The 18,246-nt window shown below is 47.4% G+C and overlaps 9 protein-coding genes across 9 annotated transcripts; 5 read left to right on the top strand and 4 right to left on the bottom strand.

Moving 5' to 3' along the window:
- Positions 1-742: 742 nt before the first annotated feature.
- Positions 743-1,542, top strand: FPOAC1_006423 (uncharacterized protein; the record flags this gene model as incomplete). Its single annotated transcript, XM_044850907.1, has 3 exons — positions 743-800; positions 876-1,420; positions 1,474-1,542. 3 exons carry the CDS (start codon positions 743-745, stop codon positions 1,540-1,542), a joined length of 672 nt encoding a protein of 223 aa, XP_044709619.1.
- A 1,526-nt stretch (positions 1,543-3,068) lies between these two features.
- On the top strand, positions 3,069-4,810 carry LYS1_1 (Saccharopine dehydrogenase; the record flags this gene model as incomplete). Its single annotated transcript, XM_044850906.1, has 10 exons — positions 3,069-3,246; positions 3,311-3,326; positions 3,385-3,509; positions 3,568-3,581; positions 3,635-3,674; positions 3,723-3,831; positions 3,886-3,928; positions 3,984-4,143; positions 4,193-4,649; positions 4,711-4,810. The coding sequence occupies 10 exons, from the start codon at positions 3,069-3,071 to the stop codon at positions 4,808-4,810; spliced, it is 1,242 nt and encodes a 413-aa protein (XP_044709618.1).
- A 1,273-nt stretch (positions 4,811-6,083) lies between these two features.
- On the top strand, positions 6,084-7,647 carry PGK1 (phosphoglycerate kinase; the record flags this gene model as incomplete). Its single annotated transcript, XM_044850905.1, has 3 exons — positions 6,084-6,149; positions 6,402-6,822; positions 6,878-7,647. 3 exons carry the CDS (start codon positions 6,084-6,086, stop codon positions 7,645-7,647), a joined length of 1,257 nt encoding a protein of 418 aa, XP_044709617.1.
- Positions 7,648-8,070: 423 nt separating this feature from the next.
- Positions 8,071-9,245, bottom strand: FPOAC1_006420 (uncharacterized protein; the record flags this gene model as incomplete). The annotated part of the gene is made up of 2 exons (XM_044850904.1): positions 8,071-8,469; positions 8,796-9,245. The coding sequence occupies 2 exons, from the start codon at positions 9,243-9,245 to the stop codon at positions 8,071-8,073; spliced, it is 849 nt and encodes a 282-aa protein (XP_044709616.1).
- A 114-nt stretch (positions 9,246-9,359) lies between these two features.
- Positions 9,360-9,723, bottom strand: FPOAC1_006419 (uncharacterized protein; the record flags this gene model as incomplete). Its single annotated transcript, XM_044850903.1, has 3 exons — positions 9,360-9,396; positions 9,445-9,556; positions 9,612-9,723. 3 exons carry the CDS (start codon positions 9,721-9,723, stop codon positions 9,360-9,362), a joined length of 261 nt encoding a protein of 86 aa, XP_044709615.1.
- Positions 9,724-10,682: 959 nt separating this feature from the next.
- FPOAC1_006418 (uncharacterized protein) lies at positions 10,683-11,261 on the bottom strand (the record flags this gene model as incomplete). The annotated part of the gene is made up of 1 exon (XM_044850902.1): positions 10,683-11,261. One exon carries the CDS (start codon positions 11,259-11,261, stop codon positions 10,683-10,685), a length of 579 nt encoding a protein of 192 aa, XP_044709614.1.
- A 157-nt stretch (positions 11,262-11,418) lies between these two features.
- FPOAC1_006417 (uncharacterized protein) lies at positions 11,419-12,590 on the top strand (the record flags this gene model as incomplete). The annotated part of the gene is made up of 2 exons (XM_044850901.1): positions 11,419-11,499; positions 11,703-12,590. The coding sequence occupies 2 exons, from the start codon at positions 11,419-11,421 to the stop codon at positions 12,588-12,590; spliced, it is 969 nt and encodes a 322-aa protein (XP_044709613.1).
- A 1,276-nt stretch (positions 12,591-13,866) lies between these two features.
- Positions 13,867-14,972, top strand: FPOAC1_006416 (uncharacterized protein; the record flags this gene model as incomplete). Its single annotated transcript, XM_044850900.1, has 2 exons — positions 13,867-14,735; positions 14,810-14,972. 2 exons carry the CDS (start codon positions 13,867-13,869, stop codon positions 14,970-14,972), a joined length of 1,032 nt encoding a protein of 343 aa, XP_044709612.1.
- A 1,336-nt stretch (positions 14,973-16,308) lies between these two features.
- Positions 16,309-16,731, bottom strand: FPOAC1_006415 (uncharacterized protein; the record flags this gene model as incomplete). Its single annotated transcript, XM_044850899.1, has 2 exons — positions 16,309-16,623; positions 16,681-16,731. 2 exons carry the CDS (start codon positions 16,729-16,731, stop codon positions 16,309-16,311), a joined length of 366 nt encoding a protein of 121 aa, XP_044709611.1.
- Positions 16,732-18,246: the final 1,515 nt, after the last annotated feature.

The following is an 18,246-nucleotide window of genomic DNA, read 5'->3' as shown; positions in this document are numbered from 1 at the left end:
GTTTTTATATCGGCAGCATCAGAAGTGAAGATCGCTTCTCTTCTCTCCTGAATCGTCGCCAAGTCCTCTCAGCCCCACGAGTTGTTGTCGGTTGAACTGTGTGTGAAAAAACTGTCGTCATATTCCAGTTATACGAAAGAAACCCGCCCTTGAGAACAAACAGACCTGATACGCGCCCTCCACATTTTACCGTCATTCCTCGCCTCGTCTTACCTTGCATTACCTCAGGTTTTGACACCTTTGAGCTGTTCTTTTCTACTCTTTTCCATCCTCTGTTACCTCCTTTTTATTTTATTCTTTTATTCCGCGATATCTTCTTTTCGTTCAATATGACGTGGGAACTCTCTCAGAGGCGGTTTATCCGCTCCATCAACTCAAAGTACATTTACGGTCGCATCGTAAGTCTTTTCTTATTCGCGCCCTGTTTTTTTCCTTACCTGATGCTCCGTCTCGTCTCATTACTGGGCTGCCAACTCTATGATCAGTTGCCACTTTAGCTTCCCCAGTATTTTCCCCAACTACGTATCCAGCTCTATCGTCATCGCTTCAAATTTCTTTTATCTTGTTGACGTTTGTTTCTTGTGCGCCTGGTATTACTGTTACATTGCTCACTTTTACTTCCTTTTTATTTCCTTTAAACATTGTTGCGGCTCTGTTTCCTTTTTTGTGCTGTTAGGCCTGACGCTGACGACATTATCTTCTTTGATAGCCTCTACTGCATACCATTGTCTTTATAATCGAAATGGCTTTCATTGCTAGACTTACCGCGCGATTTAACTCTTACTATGATGAGCGACCACGTACGTCACCTTTTACTGTCGCCCATGTTGACCAGAACAACATCATGGCATAGCATGTCTAACAAACATCCGCAGTCATGACCATGATGGTCACAAACGCCATCCTCGGAGGCGTCGCAGACACAGTCGCCCAGTCCATCACCGCCATCCGCGAACGAGCTCTCCGCCAGCCAGGCGGCCTTAAGAAGAACGACGGCGTCGCTATTGAGATCCACGAGCTCGACCGAAAGAACCCTTTCTACGAACGCGACCTGATCCCCGACTCGGTCGGCCTCCCCCCACCCTTTGACTTTGAGCGTCTCACGCGCTTCATGGCCTACGGTTTCTGCATGGCCCCTGTGCAGTTCAAATGGTTCCGATTCCTCGAGCGTATCTTCCCCGTTACCAAGACGAGCGCTTTCGTCCCCGCCATGAAACGCGTTGCTTTCGACCAGCTCATCTTTGCGCCATTCGGTCTGGCTGTTTTCTACACTACCATGACAATTGCTGAGGGTGGTGGTCGTCGCGCTGTGTCCAACAAGCTTCGGGACATGTACATTCCCACCCTCAAGGCCAATTATGTTGTTTGGCCTGCTGTGCAGATTGTCAACTTCCGTTTGATGCCTGTTCAGTTCCAGCTGGTATGTTGAGTTTGCAGAATATGGCCTTGACCAGATTGCTAACATTTCTACAGCCTTTCGTGTCTACAATTGGTATCGCCTGGACAGCATACCTCTCCTTGACCAACTCTGCCTCCGAGTAAATTCATCATGTTTTGGAACGTCGTCAAATCGGCGTCGAGCCAGTTACAGGTTCACGGTATCGACTTATACTATACTATGATGATCGTCCAGGTCATCAAGTAAAACCGGCGTTAGGATTTTATCTGTTTATACGCAAGCCCTGCCATTTGCGAGAGGTTAGAACCTCAGTACTGCGTGCAGAAACTGCGTGGCATGGCATCTTCCATTGTGTTGTCTTTGTGGGTTTGGGCTATGGATTATGTTTAGATAAATAACTTGCGTCTCGTTCGGAGTTTCGGGTTGGTAGATGTTTTAAATGATATGGATTGATCTTTTATCACGATTTTGTCGCTCGAGAAACTATTCACCTGTGCGACAACCTGCCGACCATATAATCGTTGTTCAGTACGCGTAGTGCACCGGGAGTACTGCAAGCCAGAGTCGATGCTCCCACAAGACTCTAGCCATCGATGTATCTGGGCGTCGTTTGTGCGTCAATGGAACCAATAGCTCGTAGATGATACCGTTGTGGCGTACGAGTTAGACTTTTCTTGGCTTGCTCCTTTGTGCCTTGCGCAATGAAAATTGTAAAGTCCCAAGACGAATGCAAAGAAGCACGCGACACCAACTACAGAAAGAAAGAAAGAAAAAATAGATGCAACAAACAGCAACAGCATCAGCTACAGCTACACGAATGGAAGCTCAGTCAAAGACGGATTTGGAATACGGACCATGACATACAGCCTAACCCCGCAAAAAACAAGGGACCCCCTGTGAGTGAGTGATGCTGGAGCCCGATATTCGGCGTCTGACTCAAGAATCCAAGGGGCAAGGGTAGTGGGGAATAAAGATGTTCAGACTGTTGATCAGACATGTTCAAGGGCAATTGAGTTCGTCATAGCTTGGAATATGGAATGGAGTACAGTATAGCACTGTGAAGGCCTTTTTCTCTTATTTTTTAATTGTTGTAGGTAGTGAGTGGTGTCATGTACTTTGTAGCAGCAGTAATCCGTCCTCGTCTGACTTCAAGTTGACAACATCAATTGGTGATTCAATTAAACAACAACAACAACCACCTGATAATTGACCACGAATAATTCTGTTTTTTCCCGCCATCTCATCGGACTAATCCCGGCCAGGGTCTATGTACCGTGCTAGCAAAGTTTGCCCTCTTTTTGGCGTATCATTTGATAGTGTGATGCTCGAGTGCGTCACTCCTTTGGAAACTTTTTTCATCCTCCGCCATTCGGAGCTCAGCCATTAGTATACTGCTTTGGTACAGGTACACATCTTTCTTTTTTTCTCTTCCCCGCCCCCACCAATAACCAATAACCAAGCCAAAGTCCAAGCCCGGGCAGGTCCCCAAGTCATTGCCCGCCTCTTCTCGTCTGGTAGTAAATAACTTAACCCAACGAGGCCCCAACTTTTGACTTTTCAACTTCCCAATTCTCTTACCCTTCAGCTTCTGCTTCGGAATCTCCTTCTTCTTCCAGATACCCCAGATTTCTTCAACATCATCATATCATAACACCTAAAACTGCCCATCATGTCCAACGTCGAGGTCACAGAGAACGGGACTGCTCCCACCATCCACAAGCCTCACCACAATGCTGCTCTGCCTTACCAGTCTGTCGGCGACTTCCTCTCCAACACCAACAACTTCAAGATCATTGAGAGTACCTTGAGAGAGGGAGAGCAGTTTGCCAATGCCTACTTTGACACAGGTATGTTGCCTTCTATTCCGTCACAGACCAGAACGTGATCCACTAACATGATTGTGCCCAACAGAGACCAAGATCAAGATGTACGACGAACCTCTCTCTGTCTACCCAGACGCGATCGATATTCTAACAATTTTATAGTGCCAAGGCTCTCTCTGACTTTGGTGTCGAGTACATTGAGCTCACCAGCCCTATGGCCTCTCCCCAGTCCCGCAAGGACTGCGAGGAGATCTGCAAGCTCGGCCTCAAGGCCAAGATCCTCACTCGTAAGTCTCCAATTGCGACAGATATCTATTTTTGGACAATTTCCTAACAAAATCCTAGACGTGCGATGCACAGTAAGTTGCTATCCGTTGTTGGGCAGCTCGAGCCTAGATTAACCCTCGCGCAGATGGAAGATGCCAAGGTCGCTGTTGAGACCGGCGTTGACGGTAATTACCCCAATGCCTTGTCATTTGACGGGAGCTGATTGTCTATAGGTGTCGATGTCGTTATTGGCACTTCTCAGTACTTGAGAGAGCACTCTCACGGAAAGGACATGGCTTACATCAAGGAGTCTGCCATTGAGGTCATCCGATACATCAAGAGGTTCGTCTTACCACTGTACTCTCGGAATACACTTGACTGACTGACTCCCTTTAGCCAAGGCAAGGAGGTCCGATTCTCTTCCGAGGACTCTTTCCGAGTATGTTTTGATCTATACTCCCATGCGCAAAAGGAGTGGCTAACACAGATGACAGAGTGACCTTGTCGACCTTCTCAGCCTTTACCAGGCTGTTGACAAGGAGGGTGTTCACCGTGTTGGTGTCGCTGACACTGTCGGTTGCGCTTCTCCCCGCCAGGTCTACGACCTTGTCCGTACTCTCCGTGGTGTTGTCGGCTGCGACATCGAGTGCCATTGTAAGATCCCCAAACCAACGGTCTGAATGACAGAAACTGACATCAACAGTCCACAACGACACTGGCTGTGCCATTGCCAACGCCCACGCTGCCCTCGAGGCTGGAGCCACCCACATCGACACCTCAGTCCTCGGAATCGGCGAGCGCAACGGTATCACCCCTCTCGGAGGCCTTTTGGCCCGTATGATTGTCAACAGCCACGACTACGTCACCTCCCGATACAAGCTCCATAAGCTCAAGGAGATTGAGGATCTCGTTGCCGAGGCTGTTGAGATCAACGTCCCCTTCAACAACTACATTACCGGTTTCTGCGCCTTCACCCACAAGGCCGGTATCCACGCCAAGGCCATCCTCAACCAGCCCAGCACATACGAGATCATCGACCCCGCTGATTTCGGCATGTCCCGATATGTTCATTTCGCCTCCAGATTGACTGGCTGGAACGCCATCAAGAGTCGTGTCGAGCAGCTCGGATTGAACATGACCGATGACCAGATCAAGCAAGTGTAAGTTTGACATCTCAGCACTTTGACCCTTTGAAGGACCATATACTGACATACTTGACAGTACTGCCAAGATCAAGGACCTGGCTGATGTGCGTCCTCTCGCTATTGACGATACGGACTCAATTATCCGCTCTTTCCACTTCGATCTTCAGAAGTCATAGACGAAATGACGTGTATAAATAAGTAAAATGATCTGTCTGGGATGGTAAAAAAAGATAAAGGAGTTTTTTTGTTTAGGATGGTCATAAGAAAACATAAAACAATTGCTGGCCTCGTTTTTTCATATTTGATGTATCATTTCGTTGAACCTGTCTTGGTGAAGTATTGCAATTAAACATGATTGGTGTTTTGTGAGTGATCTTGTAGCGACTGAATTGCAACGTTGAGTCGCGAAAGAAGAGCTGTTTTGTCAATCGAGAAGCCCAACGGTTCGGGATTGAACTCGGCGGTTGAATGCGATGCTACCAGGCCTTTAAGAGAACCCTGCAAAGCGAAGGAGTGAAGGTGTGGCCTATCCTGATATAATTGACCGAGATGTAAGTGGTCTGAGGAATCTGTGGCGACGGTTGGGTTGTAGAGCATAATAAGTAGATGTCAAGGTTATGTATCAAGTTTAGACTATCAGATCACCTCTCAACGTGGGATTCTTCCAGATTCTATTTGCTAGCTTATGCCTCATATCTGATGCACATCGCATTGGCTCAGCCTACCATGATTACTACAGTCATGCCAATAGTTTATTGTCAACGGTTTGCCTAATCGTAATGCTGGGTAAAGTTGGTGGGGTCATATCATGGTTTGAGAGCACCCGATGGATCGTCTTGTTGTTTCACTGTGCACTCACAGGCCGACAAGGTAGGTGGTTATGTATCGTACGTAAGAGCTCAAACAGCGCGTGTCTCGGCATTGTTGTATATAACGTAAGGTATCTTGAGCCGGTCCGCGTCTCTCCGGGGATCTCTGCACCCGCATAGCCAGAAGTCGGGAGAATCGCCGTAACCCGGCGACGTATAGAAACAGAAACAACATGTCCCCTGTTGTGTCTGGACATTGAAGTCCGTGCTGGGAATGTGTGGGTTTTTTTCACTGTAGAGACCGAGACGACACCGACCGTGTCGTGTCATGGCATAGACACGAGTAAGAATTGTCATGGGAATTAGAGGCAAAAGGTCACAGATAACAAGACATCTCACGCCAGACTCACGGTTGGAGCGTCTTGTCCAGGGGTTTCCATCATTCCACCAGCTGCGAGTCCAGCCGCGAAAGCCCCGCCAGCGTCATCGCGTTGAGGTTGACCCCCACCTGAGACTCTGCCGCAGTATCAGTAGTACATGTACCTCTAGTAGTATTTACAGCCAGTCATTCCCCTCTCTTTTTCTTCCCTCATCAAACCTTCATCCTCAATTCTTTTACTTTCTTCAAAACATCGCAATCATGTCGCTGTCCAACAAGCTCTCCATCGCTGACGTTGACGTCAAGGGCAAGAAGGTCCTCATCCGAGTAAGTACATACAGCAAAAGTTGCTGATTGACCCCGCGATCATGATTGTTGAGCTTGATTGAGCTCCCCGCACTGCATCATCAGATGTTATGAGCTCAGACAAAGTGTTAGCATAGAACAGACATCGAGCTGTATTATCAAGACTCTATTGAAGCTGCAGTTGCTACAGTCACCTGTTCTAAATCGCATTCCCATTAAACCCTCAACAATACAATACCCCGCCATCTTCAAAACTAACAAAACCCCTCCCAGGTCGACTTCAACGTCCCTCTCGACGCCGACAAGAACATCACCAACAACCAGCGAATTGTCGGTGCCCTCCCCACCATCAAGTACGCCCTCGAAAATGGTGCCAAGTCCGTCATCCTCATGTCTCACCTCGGACGACCCAACGGCTCCCCCAACGAGAAGTACTCCCTTAAGCCCGTTGTCGCTGAGCTTGAGAAGCTCCTCAGCAAGAAGGTCACCTTCGCCCCCGATTGTGTCGGTCCTGAGGTCGAGGAGATCGTCAACAAGGCTGAGGATGGCTCTGTCATCCTCCTCGAGAACCTCCGATTCCACATTGAGGAGGAAGGCTCTTCCAAGGACAAGGACGGCAACAAGACCAAGGCCGACAAGGCTCAAGTTGAGGCTTTCCGCAAGGGCCTGACCGCTCTTGGTGACGTCTACATCAGTGAGTATCCTAATCTTCCTCTATCATGACTGCGGCACAATGCTGACGACAACAGACGACGCTTTCGGCACTGCCCACCGTGCCCACTCCTCCATGGTCGGTGTCGACCTCCCCCAGAAGGCCTCCGGCTTCCTCGTCAAGAAGGAGCTTGAGTACTTCGCCAAGGCCCTCGAGAACCCTCAGCGCCCCTTCCTGGCCATCCTCGGTGGTGCCAAGGTCTCCGACAAGATCCAACTTATCGACAACCTCCTTGACAAGGTCAACACCCTCATCATCTGCGGTGGCATGGCCTTCACCTTCAAGAAGACCCTCGAGAACGTCGCCATCGGAAACTCCCTCTTCGATGAGGCCGGCTCCAAGACCGTCGGTGACCTCGTTGAGAAGGCCAAGCAGAAGAACGTCAAGCTCGTCCTCCCCGTCGACTACATCACCGCCGACAAGTTCGACAAGGACGCCAACACTGGCTACGCTACCGACAAGGACGGTATCCCCGACGGCTGGCAGGGACTTGACTGCGGTGAGGAGTCCGTCAAGCTCTACAAGGAGGCCATTGCCGAGGCCAAGACCATCCTTTGGAACGGTCCCGCCGGTGTCTTTGAGTTCGAGAAGTTCGCCAGCGGCACAAAGGCCACCCTCGACGCCGTTGTCGACGCCGTCCAGAAGGACGGCAAGATCGTCATCATCGGTGGTGGTGACACCGCAACCGTTGCCAAGAAGTACGGTGTTGAGGACAAGATTAGCCACGTCTCTACCGGCGGTGGTGCCAGCTTGGAGCTTCTCGAGGGCAAGGAGCTTCCCGGTGTTACTGCTCTGTCCAGTAAGTAAATAATATCCAATGTTGTTGGAGTACGACGTATATGAACCTGTTGATGACGGGGAATGAAAATGAAAAAAGGTTGGGCAGGCAAGGCTAGTCTGTAACAAACCAGAAGAAAGTAATTGAATACCAAATACCATTAGGGGCGTAAAACCGCAATAAGAATACCTTCCACGTCTTGAGACTTTTGCTATGCGCGCTTTATTAATTGACTAAACTACCCTGACAGTATCAGAAAGAACGACCACGGGAAGATAAGAGACGAATTCAATCGGTTGTCCTCAGCTATTTGTTTTTATTCTGTAAGACTTGGGAGGGTTAAGTTTCTGCTACATACAAGCTACCGAATAACAACGCTCAAGTTATGTTTCGCTTATCCCTCATACAATCGCGTTAACCCTGATGTCAGTTATACCAGACTAATTTACTCCTCATTGCCCACAGTCTTGGTTGTCTTGTTGAGCCATCCGATTTTGCTCGCGTTCCGCTACCCAGTCCTCACTGAGAGTCGTATTACCCGAATATTCTTCACTGGAATTGTCAGAGAATTCGGGAACAAAGACAGGCGCATGGATATAAACTGGAGGATCCAGATGTTGAGTGTCTGGGTCAGGTTGAGTACGCAGCCAATCTCGCACGTGTGACTCCTCTGGATGTCGAAGAGCTGTGTCGCTTTGACTATCCACCGACGGGACAGTACCGGCGGTTACAGTAGTGTCATTTCTGTTACTCTGAGCTTCGGAAGGCGCCCCCATAGTTCGGCTAGCTGAACTGGAGAGACGCATTTCAGACCTGAAGGGTGTGTCAGATCCACCAACCATATGACCTGTCTTTGGCGGGTTATTGAGACGCGTAGGTCTTCTACGCGATTGGCGTTGATTACAAGAACTCTGTTCAATTGTTTCAAGCTGCCAAAAAGGTTCAGCTGGTCTCAGTGCCTCCAACTCAGGTGTCGTGTGACGATGTTCCGTATGTGAAATTGTTGCACTGCTTTGCCGTCGTTGTTTGGGTCTCGTCCACAGACACTTGCAGACAATGCAGCAGCAGTTGCGGCATATGCACACTGAGATAGGGCTTATTGCCGCCTGGGAATATTAGTCTTTGATTGTTGCCTTGATGACCACAATATGCATGCATGGCCATTGCGCAGACTTACTTGAGTGTCGATGTCATTGTCGCTTTCGTCGTCCTTGGTGTCGTCCTTGGTGTCGACCTTGGTGTCGACCTTGATGTCGCTCTCGCTTTCGTCCTCGCTTTCGTCCTCTCTTTCGTCCTCTCTTTCGTCCTCGCTTTCGTCATTGGTGTTGTCCTCGCTTTCGTCGTCGGTGTCATCTTCAGCTATTAGTTCTAATTGTTTTTTGCAGTTACACTCGCAGTCGAACGCTCCTAGATGTTCGAGTTTTCCAGATCCCTCGTCTGCGGCAGTCACATATTCACCAGCTGTTTGGGCTTCCCTGTTATCGAAGTCGTCATAGTTGTTCGTGTTTGACTGGTATATGTGTGGTTGCTTGGTCTTGCAGCATCCCGCGCTCATAATGGTCTCGTGTACAGATATGGTACCAGTAACTTTGCCTTCTTCCATTGATGATGGGCACTCCTTAGCCATCGTATTGCCCTCGCTCCTTCGATATTCCTGTTCCGTCATTAAGTTATCAGATGTTGCAGTGTACGGCAGCACGGGAGTTGCCCGGCTCGTCGCGCGGTTGGTGTCGTCATGATTCTATCGGCGTTTGGCCTCGACCTTCTTCAACTCCTCCCTTCATCATGGTTAGCCATTGTATGGAAGAAGCATCGTATTTACGTACCTGAGCTGTTGTGAGAAATCATCGCTTGTGTCGTCGTCGTCCCAGCTCTCTTCCCAGAGGTGCTTGGTCTCGCCGCTACCCTTGGCAGCCTCGGTTTGGTCCTCGGGCCAGTCTGTGTCTTTATTAGCTATATCTAGGAGAGAGTGTGTGGAAGATTCCGGGCATACCATCGACAGGGAAGTCCTCAAACTCGTCGTCCTCGCCAAGGGCGGCGGGCTTCTGTTCTGGCTTTTGCTCGACAGGCTTGTCGTCAGTGGTCTTGGGGTCTGTAGACGTCATGATGAAGGATCTATGTTTGCTGTAATTGAGTTATTGTCCTAATGAGAGTGCAGTGTGGCTGGAGGTATGATGGTTGTTGTGTTTAGCTGATGTTGTAAAGACGGACTGTGGAGACCTTTAGCAGTGATGATGCGGTAGCTGTAGCCTGTGTTTGGCGGGAAGGTGCTACGGAAGAAATATCCACCGGCAAAAACATGGGGCGGCAAGAGCACCTAAACGGTTCTCAAGGTGTCAGAAAAATCGACGGTTAGAAATAAGAGACGAAATTACGGATAGTAGGTCAGCTTCTGCCCCTTGGAGTATTGTTTTTAGCCTATTTATTTTTATACCCTAAGCACCAATGAACAGAATGTCGCATGCAACATGTTCTCCTCCGGAAAACATTAAATTTATCAGCAGAAAAAAGGTAAATATATATGCGACCGCGGTCACCCCGATCTAGTGCTGAATCCGCCAAATTTAATGGAAGGCACCAGTGCTAACCGCGGTCGCGACTGTTGTTTCTGATGTTGGAAAAACAAAAAAAGATTCTAAGTATGGGGAGCGAAAGAAGTGTAGCTTGATTCGTGATTGTGTAAGACAAGACGGCAGAGAACAAGAACAGCAGTAAGACAGGATGTACGATAATACTTGAAAATGATAGTGGAAGAAAAAGAGTCATGAAGAGGTGGACAGGTAGTTACTCTATGAGCGAGAACATAACCCAAGCAAAACGGAAGGGAAAGATACGAATCCAAGGTGCACTCCTGGCCATTGGAGGCGTAATTGACGAGGGCTCGTACTGTCAGAAAGATGGCTGATGGAAGCGGAGGCGACGAAGTTACTCCGTCAGAATATTCTTTTTATTAGTTCGTATACTTAGGCTATCCGACATCTCAAAGGCCATATTTCTGTCACCTGTTACACTACCTTCTAGGCTAGATTAACTGTAGCTTTACGATGCCAGGTAGTCGTGCTGCTCACTGTTGAGAAGACGGGGGCGCCATCACCATCCAACGCCCTTCAAACCCTTCAAACTCCCCCTCGATAACTTTGGACGTCTTCTCCCACGGTACACGAAACGCGCCCGAATTGAACAATGGTGAATAGATCGTCACAGGCCCATTTTCTCTCTTCCCTGCCTGCGCGTCAATCTGCGTCCTCATGTTCCTCAAAGCCAACCTCGTCTGCTTCAAGATCTTCCCGGCTGCGTCTCTTCCTGGCTTTCCGGTCCTCGCGTTCGCTCTACCGTACCCGTAACTGGTAAACAAACACACAATGTGTATCTTGGGCGCCCCGCTAGCCACGTCTGGAGCCTGTGGGGGAATGATGTAGCACTGCCCCGCGAGCTTTGGCGATGGCCATCGTGAAGACGCATCGGCGTGGCAGAATGTCTTGTATCCTGTGTATGCGGCTGGGAAGACGCGTGCAAGCTCAGACGCTATGCCAGCGCCCCACTCTGCGATACAGTTTGTCGCGTGGACGAGGTAGATGTCTGACGGAAGTGATCGGACAGCATTAAGGGCCGTCGTTTCTAGTACGAATATCGGTGCTGCCATTTCGACGGTGGTTGGGCATGCATGAAAGAGAATAAAACATCGCCCAAGAGGTTCTTCTTGTCCGTGCCCTCCAGCGAAGAGTGTCAAGGATGACTTGTGCATTCTGTTAGGCGCAAGAACTGACCGGAGGGGTCGCTCTTTTCATGAACCAGCAAATATGCCCCTCGCCTTCCCTTTTCCCCTCCCCTTCCACATTCTTTCCAACTCAGGGCTTCATTCGCAACCCTGCACCGGGGCCGTAAGTAACTATCACTGGAAATGGCCCCCAGCAAGAGGCACCGTAGATCCTCTGCTAGTGATTCCAAAAATGAACCTGGGCATTCCAACATTGAAACCAACAACAAAGCCTTACGGAATCTTGATCGGCTAGATAAGCTGGATCAAGTACTGTACGGACGAATTGCCGCCCACCTCAGGACGCTTTAGAATAGCTCCTGGCAGCTTTGGCCAACCAGTATCCGGGACTCGTTTGTCGCCGCCACTCATGAGCTTCGCATCACCAAGACCGACCGCAAGAACCCAAGCGACCATGCGTTATGGCAAGATGCTGTATCGGCCGACAACTTGGACTTCGACTGGGCCGTATGGCTTGTCCTACGAACTATCTATTATGATACTGTTGATAAAATGGAAAGCCGCCTGTCTTTCAAGAATGGGCTTGCAGTAAAGAAGATTACTGAGCGTTACCAAGGGATTGATATTTTTAATACATGGTTTCCCATTATCTGGGCACCTCGACCGAGTAAATGGGGCCGCATTGCCAGTCGTTCCGCTTCGAATCCTGAGTCCCGACCAATCGGTCAAGGTGACAGTCAACCAAACACCATCAATCCTTCCATCCAGCCATCTGGTATAAATCGCCCTGTCCCTGCTCTCAATCATTCCACACCGATCAATCGACAACCCGAGGCGGATGAGGCTGTTACCAACAGTCATTCAGCTGGCGGGGTTACTGTTACACAAGTGCAGAATCCGGGATCTGAGGACTTCAGATTCGTGGTCAATATCCAGGCCAGGGAGTTCCTGCAGAGACACCCACCATCAGTCGCCCACGAGACCGAATCCATCGTTGAACAGGTCAAGTTGGAAATGCAAACCTGGGTTACTCAACAAATTCAGTCGGCTATGAACACGGTCAAGGAGGATCTCATCAAAACGATCAGAGACGAAATCGCCGAACGTTGCAACGAAGCCAAAACTGATCTAAAACCCTGGATCATTCAGACAATTGATACTACGGTCACCGATCAAAGGAACCAGGAAAAGGCAAAAAAGGCTGATCTAAAGAGAAGTTTTGAAGCCTTCCAGAAGTCGCAACAGGACAACTAGAGGAAATACGATGATGCTAGCTGTTGATCCCGAGTTCATGCGGCTCAGGTATAACAGGAGTCAACTACCCGTCTGGGTAGCAGAAACATCGACCTTGAGCAGCAAAAGGTGTGAAACTATTGGTTCAGCTCATGCTACAACTACCAGAATCCTTAGGCTGTTAATCTTTGTATCCCCAAACCTTAAGGCTAGCCAACGCGGCAGAGGGATTCCTTCATTAGACAGCAACAACCAAATACAGGTTCTTATATCGAGCAGGTCTGAAGTGGAAAACCAAGAGAACCTTACCATGTTAATCTTCTATCGTATAAGTTTGTTTCAGGAGCTAGACCGTGATTTGGGTGGTGGTCAAGAGATAGGGACGACATCTCCAGGAGTTGCACCACCCACATCTCGTGACCACCAAAGCCTCACCTGTTAGGCAACCAAACTTAACACTCAACAAACTTTCACGCAGCCTTTCACCCCTTACGTGCAGATACCTATGAACAGGAAAGTAACCCCTTAAATAGAAGATAAACTTACTCCTTCCAATGTAGGGCAGTGATGGAATGGCGCAAAGGGCGACATCCTGAGCTCTGCAGGTAAGTCAACAAACCTTAACAAGTGTCGAGGTTCAACTCCAGCAAAAAAAAAAAAGGGAAGAAATGAAGAAAAAAGACAGAAATTTGAAAAGAGTAAAAAAAAAAACAGAATAGTAAAAACAGAAGAAAAAAAAGACAGATACACATATACACACAATTAAAAACAAAAATACAAATAAAAACTAACATGAACCAGCAGCTTTCCTAACTTATCATATAACTGCCATATAACTGCCATATAACTGCTATATAACTGCTATATAACTGCCATATAACTGCCATATAACTGCCATATATCTTCTGACATCTTTATAATTTTTTGCCAATTGTACCTTCTTTATACTGTTACTGCATACCACTGTATATTGGGTATAGTAAAGTGGCACTTCTACTGTAAATAATGAGCTTCGATAGGTAGTTAAAGTGGATGTGAAAATGGATTTGGTGATGTTATTCTTTTGTAACATGTAGATAAATATTGCTGCAGTGAGGTCTATTGGAAGGTAGTTGAGATTTGGTCTGCGAAAGGCGTGTTAGCTGACCTTGACTGATAATGCAGTTGATAGGTCTCTAAGACCCCCCGCTTGAATACTAACTAGATAGGTATTCGAGTGGGTCGTTGATGAATATCCTCGGCCCGGAACTCAACACACCTACATACCCTCTTGACTTTTCTTTGCTCTGCCGACCAAATGTGCGATTTCTCGAATTATGGAGGCAGTTGTGAAGAATGGATTGCCTTACAGCAGACCCTTCCAACGATAACCGAGCTTGAAATGCCTACAGTGGACATGGTAAGGTTAGCCAACGAAGAACGAGAAGCCGTTGTGAGACAGTCCATGATAAAGCTAGCATCTCAAGTTGGGATAAAGAACTATTCAATTGTTTCTAGAGATGGTAGCATTATAAGTGTACGCAGATATAGACCGATCAGTGTCGCCAAAGAAGAACTACTCCCGTTATACATCCATCTACAAGGCGGCGGCTTCATGTATGGTACACTCGACGCGGAGGATGCGATATGTGCTCGAATATCCATCGGTTCTAAAGTCACAGTCCTCAACGTCGACTACAGGCATACCCCGAATTATACATATCCCACGCAATGGAACGATGCCGAGGATGCTTTCGAGTGGGCGCACGATAATATGAATAACCTCAAGTGCGATCCTCGAAAAGTCATTGTTGGTGGAGTGTCGGCAGGTGCATGGCTTGCTGCGTCTCTCACTCTCCAAAGGCATCTCAACAGGGCATCAGACCCTCTACCACCTATTGCTGGCCAAGTTCTCATGATACCATGTTTGGCACACGTCGACTGCTACGAACCACAGCTGAACAAGATGAAAGATCCATCGATATCGTCCTACAAGCAGAATGAGTTGGCACCAATGTTTTCACTTGCAGAATTCCGCTGGTACACCAGTCTGCTCAAGATAGAGAATCCGCGTGTTGATGATCTCAAGATCAATCCCGGCAATGCTACACCTGAACAGGTCCAAGGCATGCCACCTACTGTAATCGGGATAGTTGGGTTGGACCCTCTGAGGGATGAGGGGTTGTTGTACGCAAAGATGTTGACGGAGGCTGGGCAAGTAGCTTGTCTTTGTTGAAATTAAAGTGGCTAACAATGTGTAGGGTCCCGACTGATGTGAATCTGTTTATTGGACTGCCGCATGGATTCCGATCTTATGAAGAAAGACTTTCTGCTTCGGAACGGTGGGATAAGGTTGTTGAAGATGGTATAAGCTGGGCTCTGTCTGGGCCATCGCCGAGTGATGAGTTTTGTATCAAGACATGAGGGCCGGAAAGTATGTTGAGATTCATTTCGATATAGAAGCGAAGATCTTGTTCCTCAGCTACTTCTGAACAACTTCTCGGCAAAGAATAGACATCGATTTGGTGAAATCCACATATGTTTGAGGTACATTGGGTATGTGAAAAGTGAGTTTGAAGGGAGGAAAGTGAAAAAAAAATCGATGAGGAAGCGAGCTGAATTTTCCGGCTCATCTTGAAGCAGTTGATGTTTCAGTATACGTGCTCAAGTGGATGATATGATATATTATCGTCAGCCACCCACCTAGACGACCCTTGTCAATATTCCACATTTCGAGCGTCGAAATAGTTGGACTTAACTTGCGATTGGATGAACATTTTGTCTTATCAATCAGGGGGGCGACTTATTCATTCATAGCCCGGGTCTGTTCCTTGTACCCCTCTTCGACTACGCGGCTACGCCCCCAGCTTGAGTCTGAGCTTTCGAGCTTCTGTAAACAGACAGTGGGTAGTAGCGGAGTACCACCTTTCAGGTGTATCGAGGAGTTATGTCAGCGTATGCCAGACAAAAGTCCGTCAGGGAGACTGTGAAAAGAACTGGATCTGAGTCATTATGTCAAAATTACGAGTCAAGGGTTGATTCAGCCTTAGCTCGCGGTAACAGATCTATGAACGGCTGCTCATCTCCCGAGATAGTACACCCATTCAAAAACTCAAAATCAATCTCAACTTGAGTTAGTAAGCGGAAATAAAAAGACCTTTAACATACCTATATTAGACAACCGAAAGTCAATTCGATCTTTTCCATCTAATAATAGTGAGGTTAAGTGTCAAGTGTGACAAGGTATGCTACGACCTTTGCTGTGACGGACACAACGCCAAGTCGCCAAGGCGCATGGAGATAGCAGGGATATACGATCTGGTGTGTTTGTTTGAGCTGGGCGGCTATGTTGTGTGTTTGACGCGGAGGATACAGGATGAAGAGTGAAGAGGGTGGACTTGGCAACCTGTTAAAAGGTGTGTTTCTGCCAAGCGAAACTATCTAGAAACATCATCTTGGCATGGACGCAGTATGATAGTAGTTGAACACTCTTAGAACTTATTCTTAGCGATAGGTGATACTATAAATGATTTTCTAACACTCGAGACATCAATCAAGTATATGGAATCATAGTTGCATATGCACTTGTATCAATCTACCTTGTTTCGTCCAGGTTGGTTTGTTTGCCGTGTGTTGTAGAAAGGAACATGTTGATACTCAGATGGGGACTTCATATCGGCAGATTTGTAAACGAAACTCGGGCGCCCTGTGGTCTTTTCATTTGTTCATATTATCAAATCAAAATACATTAAGTGCAAGACTAAACTTCCCCAATGTCCAGCGAAGGTAAGCCTCGGTTGTCATCATCAAGGATATCCACGATGCTTTTCAGATCCGACTGATCCCTAATCTGCAACATAGATCCATCTATAGCATTGAAGAAGAAAAACTGGCTACTGCCGACCTCGAATAGGTAGAGTGCCTCTCCAGTGTAGGGTGCCATGCCATAGTGCGGCCTGATCTCCCCGTCGATGCCGCGTGAACGAATCTCATCCTCCATTTGACCACCTTGACCCCAAAGCATGTCTCCTCCCATGTCCTCAAACGTATTCGTCCAGTTCGCTGGGGGTGGGATCTGTATTCATCCTGTCAGTCACACTGAGATGCAATAATTAGGAAAGACATAATGTACCCCGTTATCGGTCACGATGACGCCGTCTGAAATTGTGGTGTAGTTGCTCATGTTGGGTGCCTGGTACGTTTATAGTTTGAGTAAGGGAAATATTTTATAACGTGATGAATGAATTGTTGAAGTAAAGTAATAAGAATAGAGCAGGAGAGGGATAGAACACATTTATAAACACAACTTGTGCTGGTGACGTCTTCAAATCAGCCCAAGACGTCAAGAATGCTATCAATGATATGGCACGTTCTCAATGACAGGATGACATCAACTCTCATCTCTGGCCTCATTGTGGTGCTTTGACCTCTCCAGCTGAAAGATCTACAGCCATTCCTTGGATGTGGATGGATATTGCAAAGATAGGAGTGGGTCGTAAGACATTCAGACATCAAATAGGAAATGGTGTAAACTATCAGCAGCCACGTTGGAAGCTGAACCGGTACGTATAATTGACTAAGATAGGAGGGTCTAAGAAGATATGTAGTCGTGGGCTGGGTTGGAAAGCTGACGTGATGTCTTTCGATGTGCAAATGTTGGCAAGCTGGGACAAGATAGTCTCTCCGTGTGAAAATCAGGATTTACAATCACGAAAAGCCACTTAGTCTTACGATCTAGCCCGGTATATAAATGTTAGCATTTGAAAACTATGGGCGATTGAGTGTTTTTTTTTTGTTCTTGCCAAACATTCATTATGCTAGACTCGTCAATAGAGAATAACTAGTAACATGTCATTGCCAATATCTCTATGGGACACAGCTCTGAGAACTAACTATAGGGTATGGTATGTATGTCTTTTGCTATGCAGTCAGTTATAGCAAGTACCCATTGAAAGCTTCCATCACTATAGATCCTCGAGACACTGTAGTAGTGTTGAAAAGAGTAGGGCGGTTAAGACGGTAGTAAAACATGGAGACCACAGGGTAACCAGTTTGGCTTGCGTAATTCTTTATGTGGGTCGAGTTCAATGCGGACATTGTACGTTACAGTCATGTCGCGGCACGAAATCGCAATCGTAGCGACGTGGGGAATGTTTGAAGTGAGACAAGAACTCAGCTGATCTCGAGCCGATAGCCGAAGGGTCATGTAAAACCTGAACATGTTTACTTGTTTCGGTCAAAAGATGGATCAAGTGTTGTGGAGTTGAAGGGTCAATTCCGCGACCAAGAGAAATACAAAAGTCCTTACAGAAAAGAGAACCACCTAATAATTAATTAATTAGCGAGTCTAGCTTATTAGCTCTAAATTTGGTACTGGAGAAGCTTGGCAAAGTGACATTTACTCCAGGTTGGATCGCGTCTTGGCGTGTTCAAAACATCACAGACTAAGGATATCCAGGGGGGTTTTCTATCATTACCAATATTCCAAAATATTCCCAGAGTATGTAAATCACAGTTCATCCCAACAATGATTGTTTATTCGGCAATTGGCAACCATGATTTGATAAGCGGATTTCCGGACGGTAAAGCCAAGCCTTTTCGTAGTATCAGATCTCGTAGAAACGATATCTGAGGCATGATAAGACAAAACAATAGGAAGCCAAGACAAATATGCGGATAGGGCTGCCGTGTATGGCAC

This window comes from Fusarium poae, chromosome 2 (assembly GCF_019609905.1).
Source record: "Fusarium poae strain DAOMC 252244 chromosome 2, whole genome shotgun sequence".
Lineage (NCBI taxonomy): Eukaryota > Fungi > Ascomycota > Sordariomycetes > Hypocreales > Nectriaceae > Fusarium > Fusarium poae.
The sequence above is the reverse complement of the archived record's forward strand: the minus strand, read 5'-3'. Positions and strand labels throughout refer to the sequence as shown.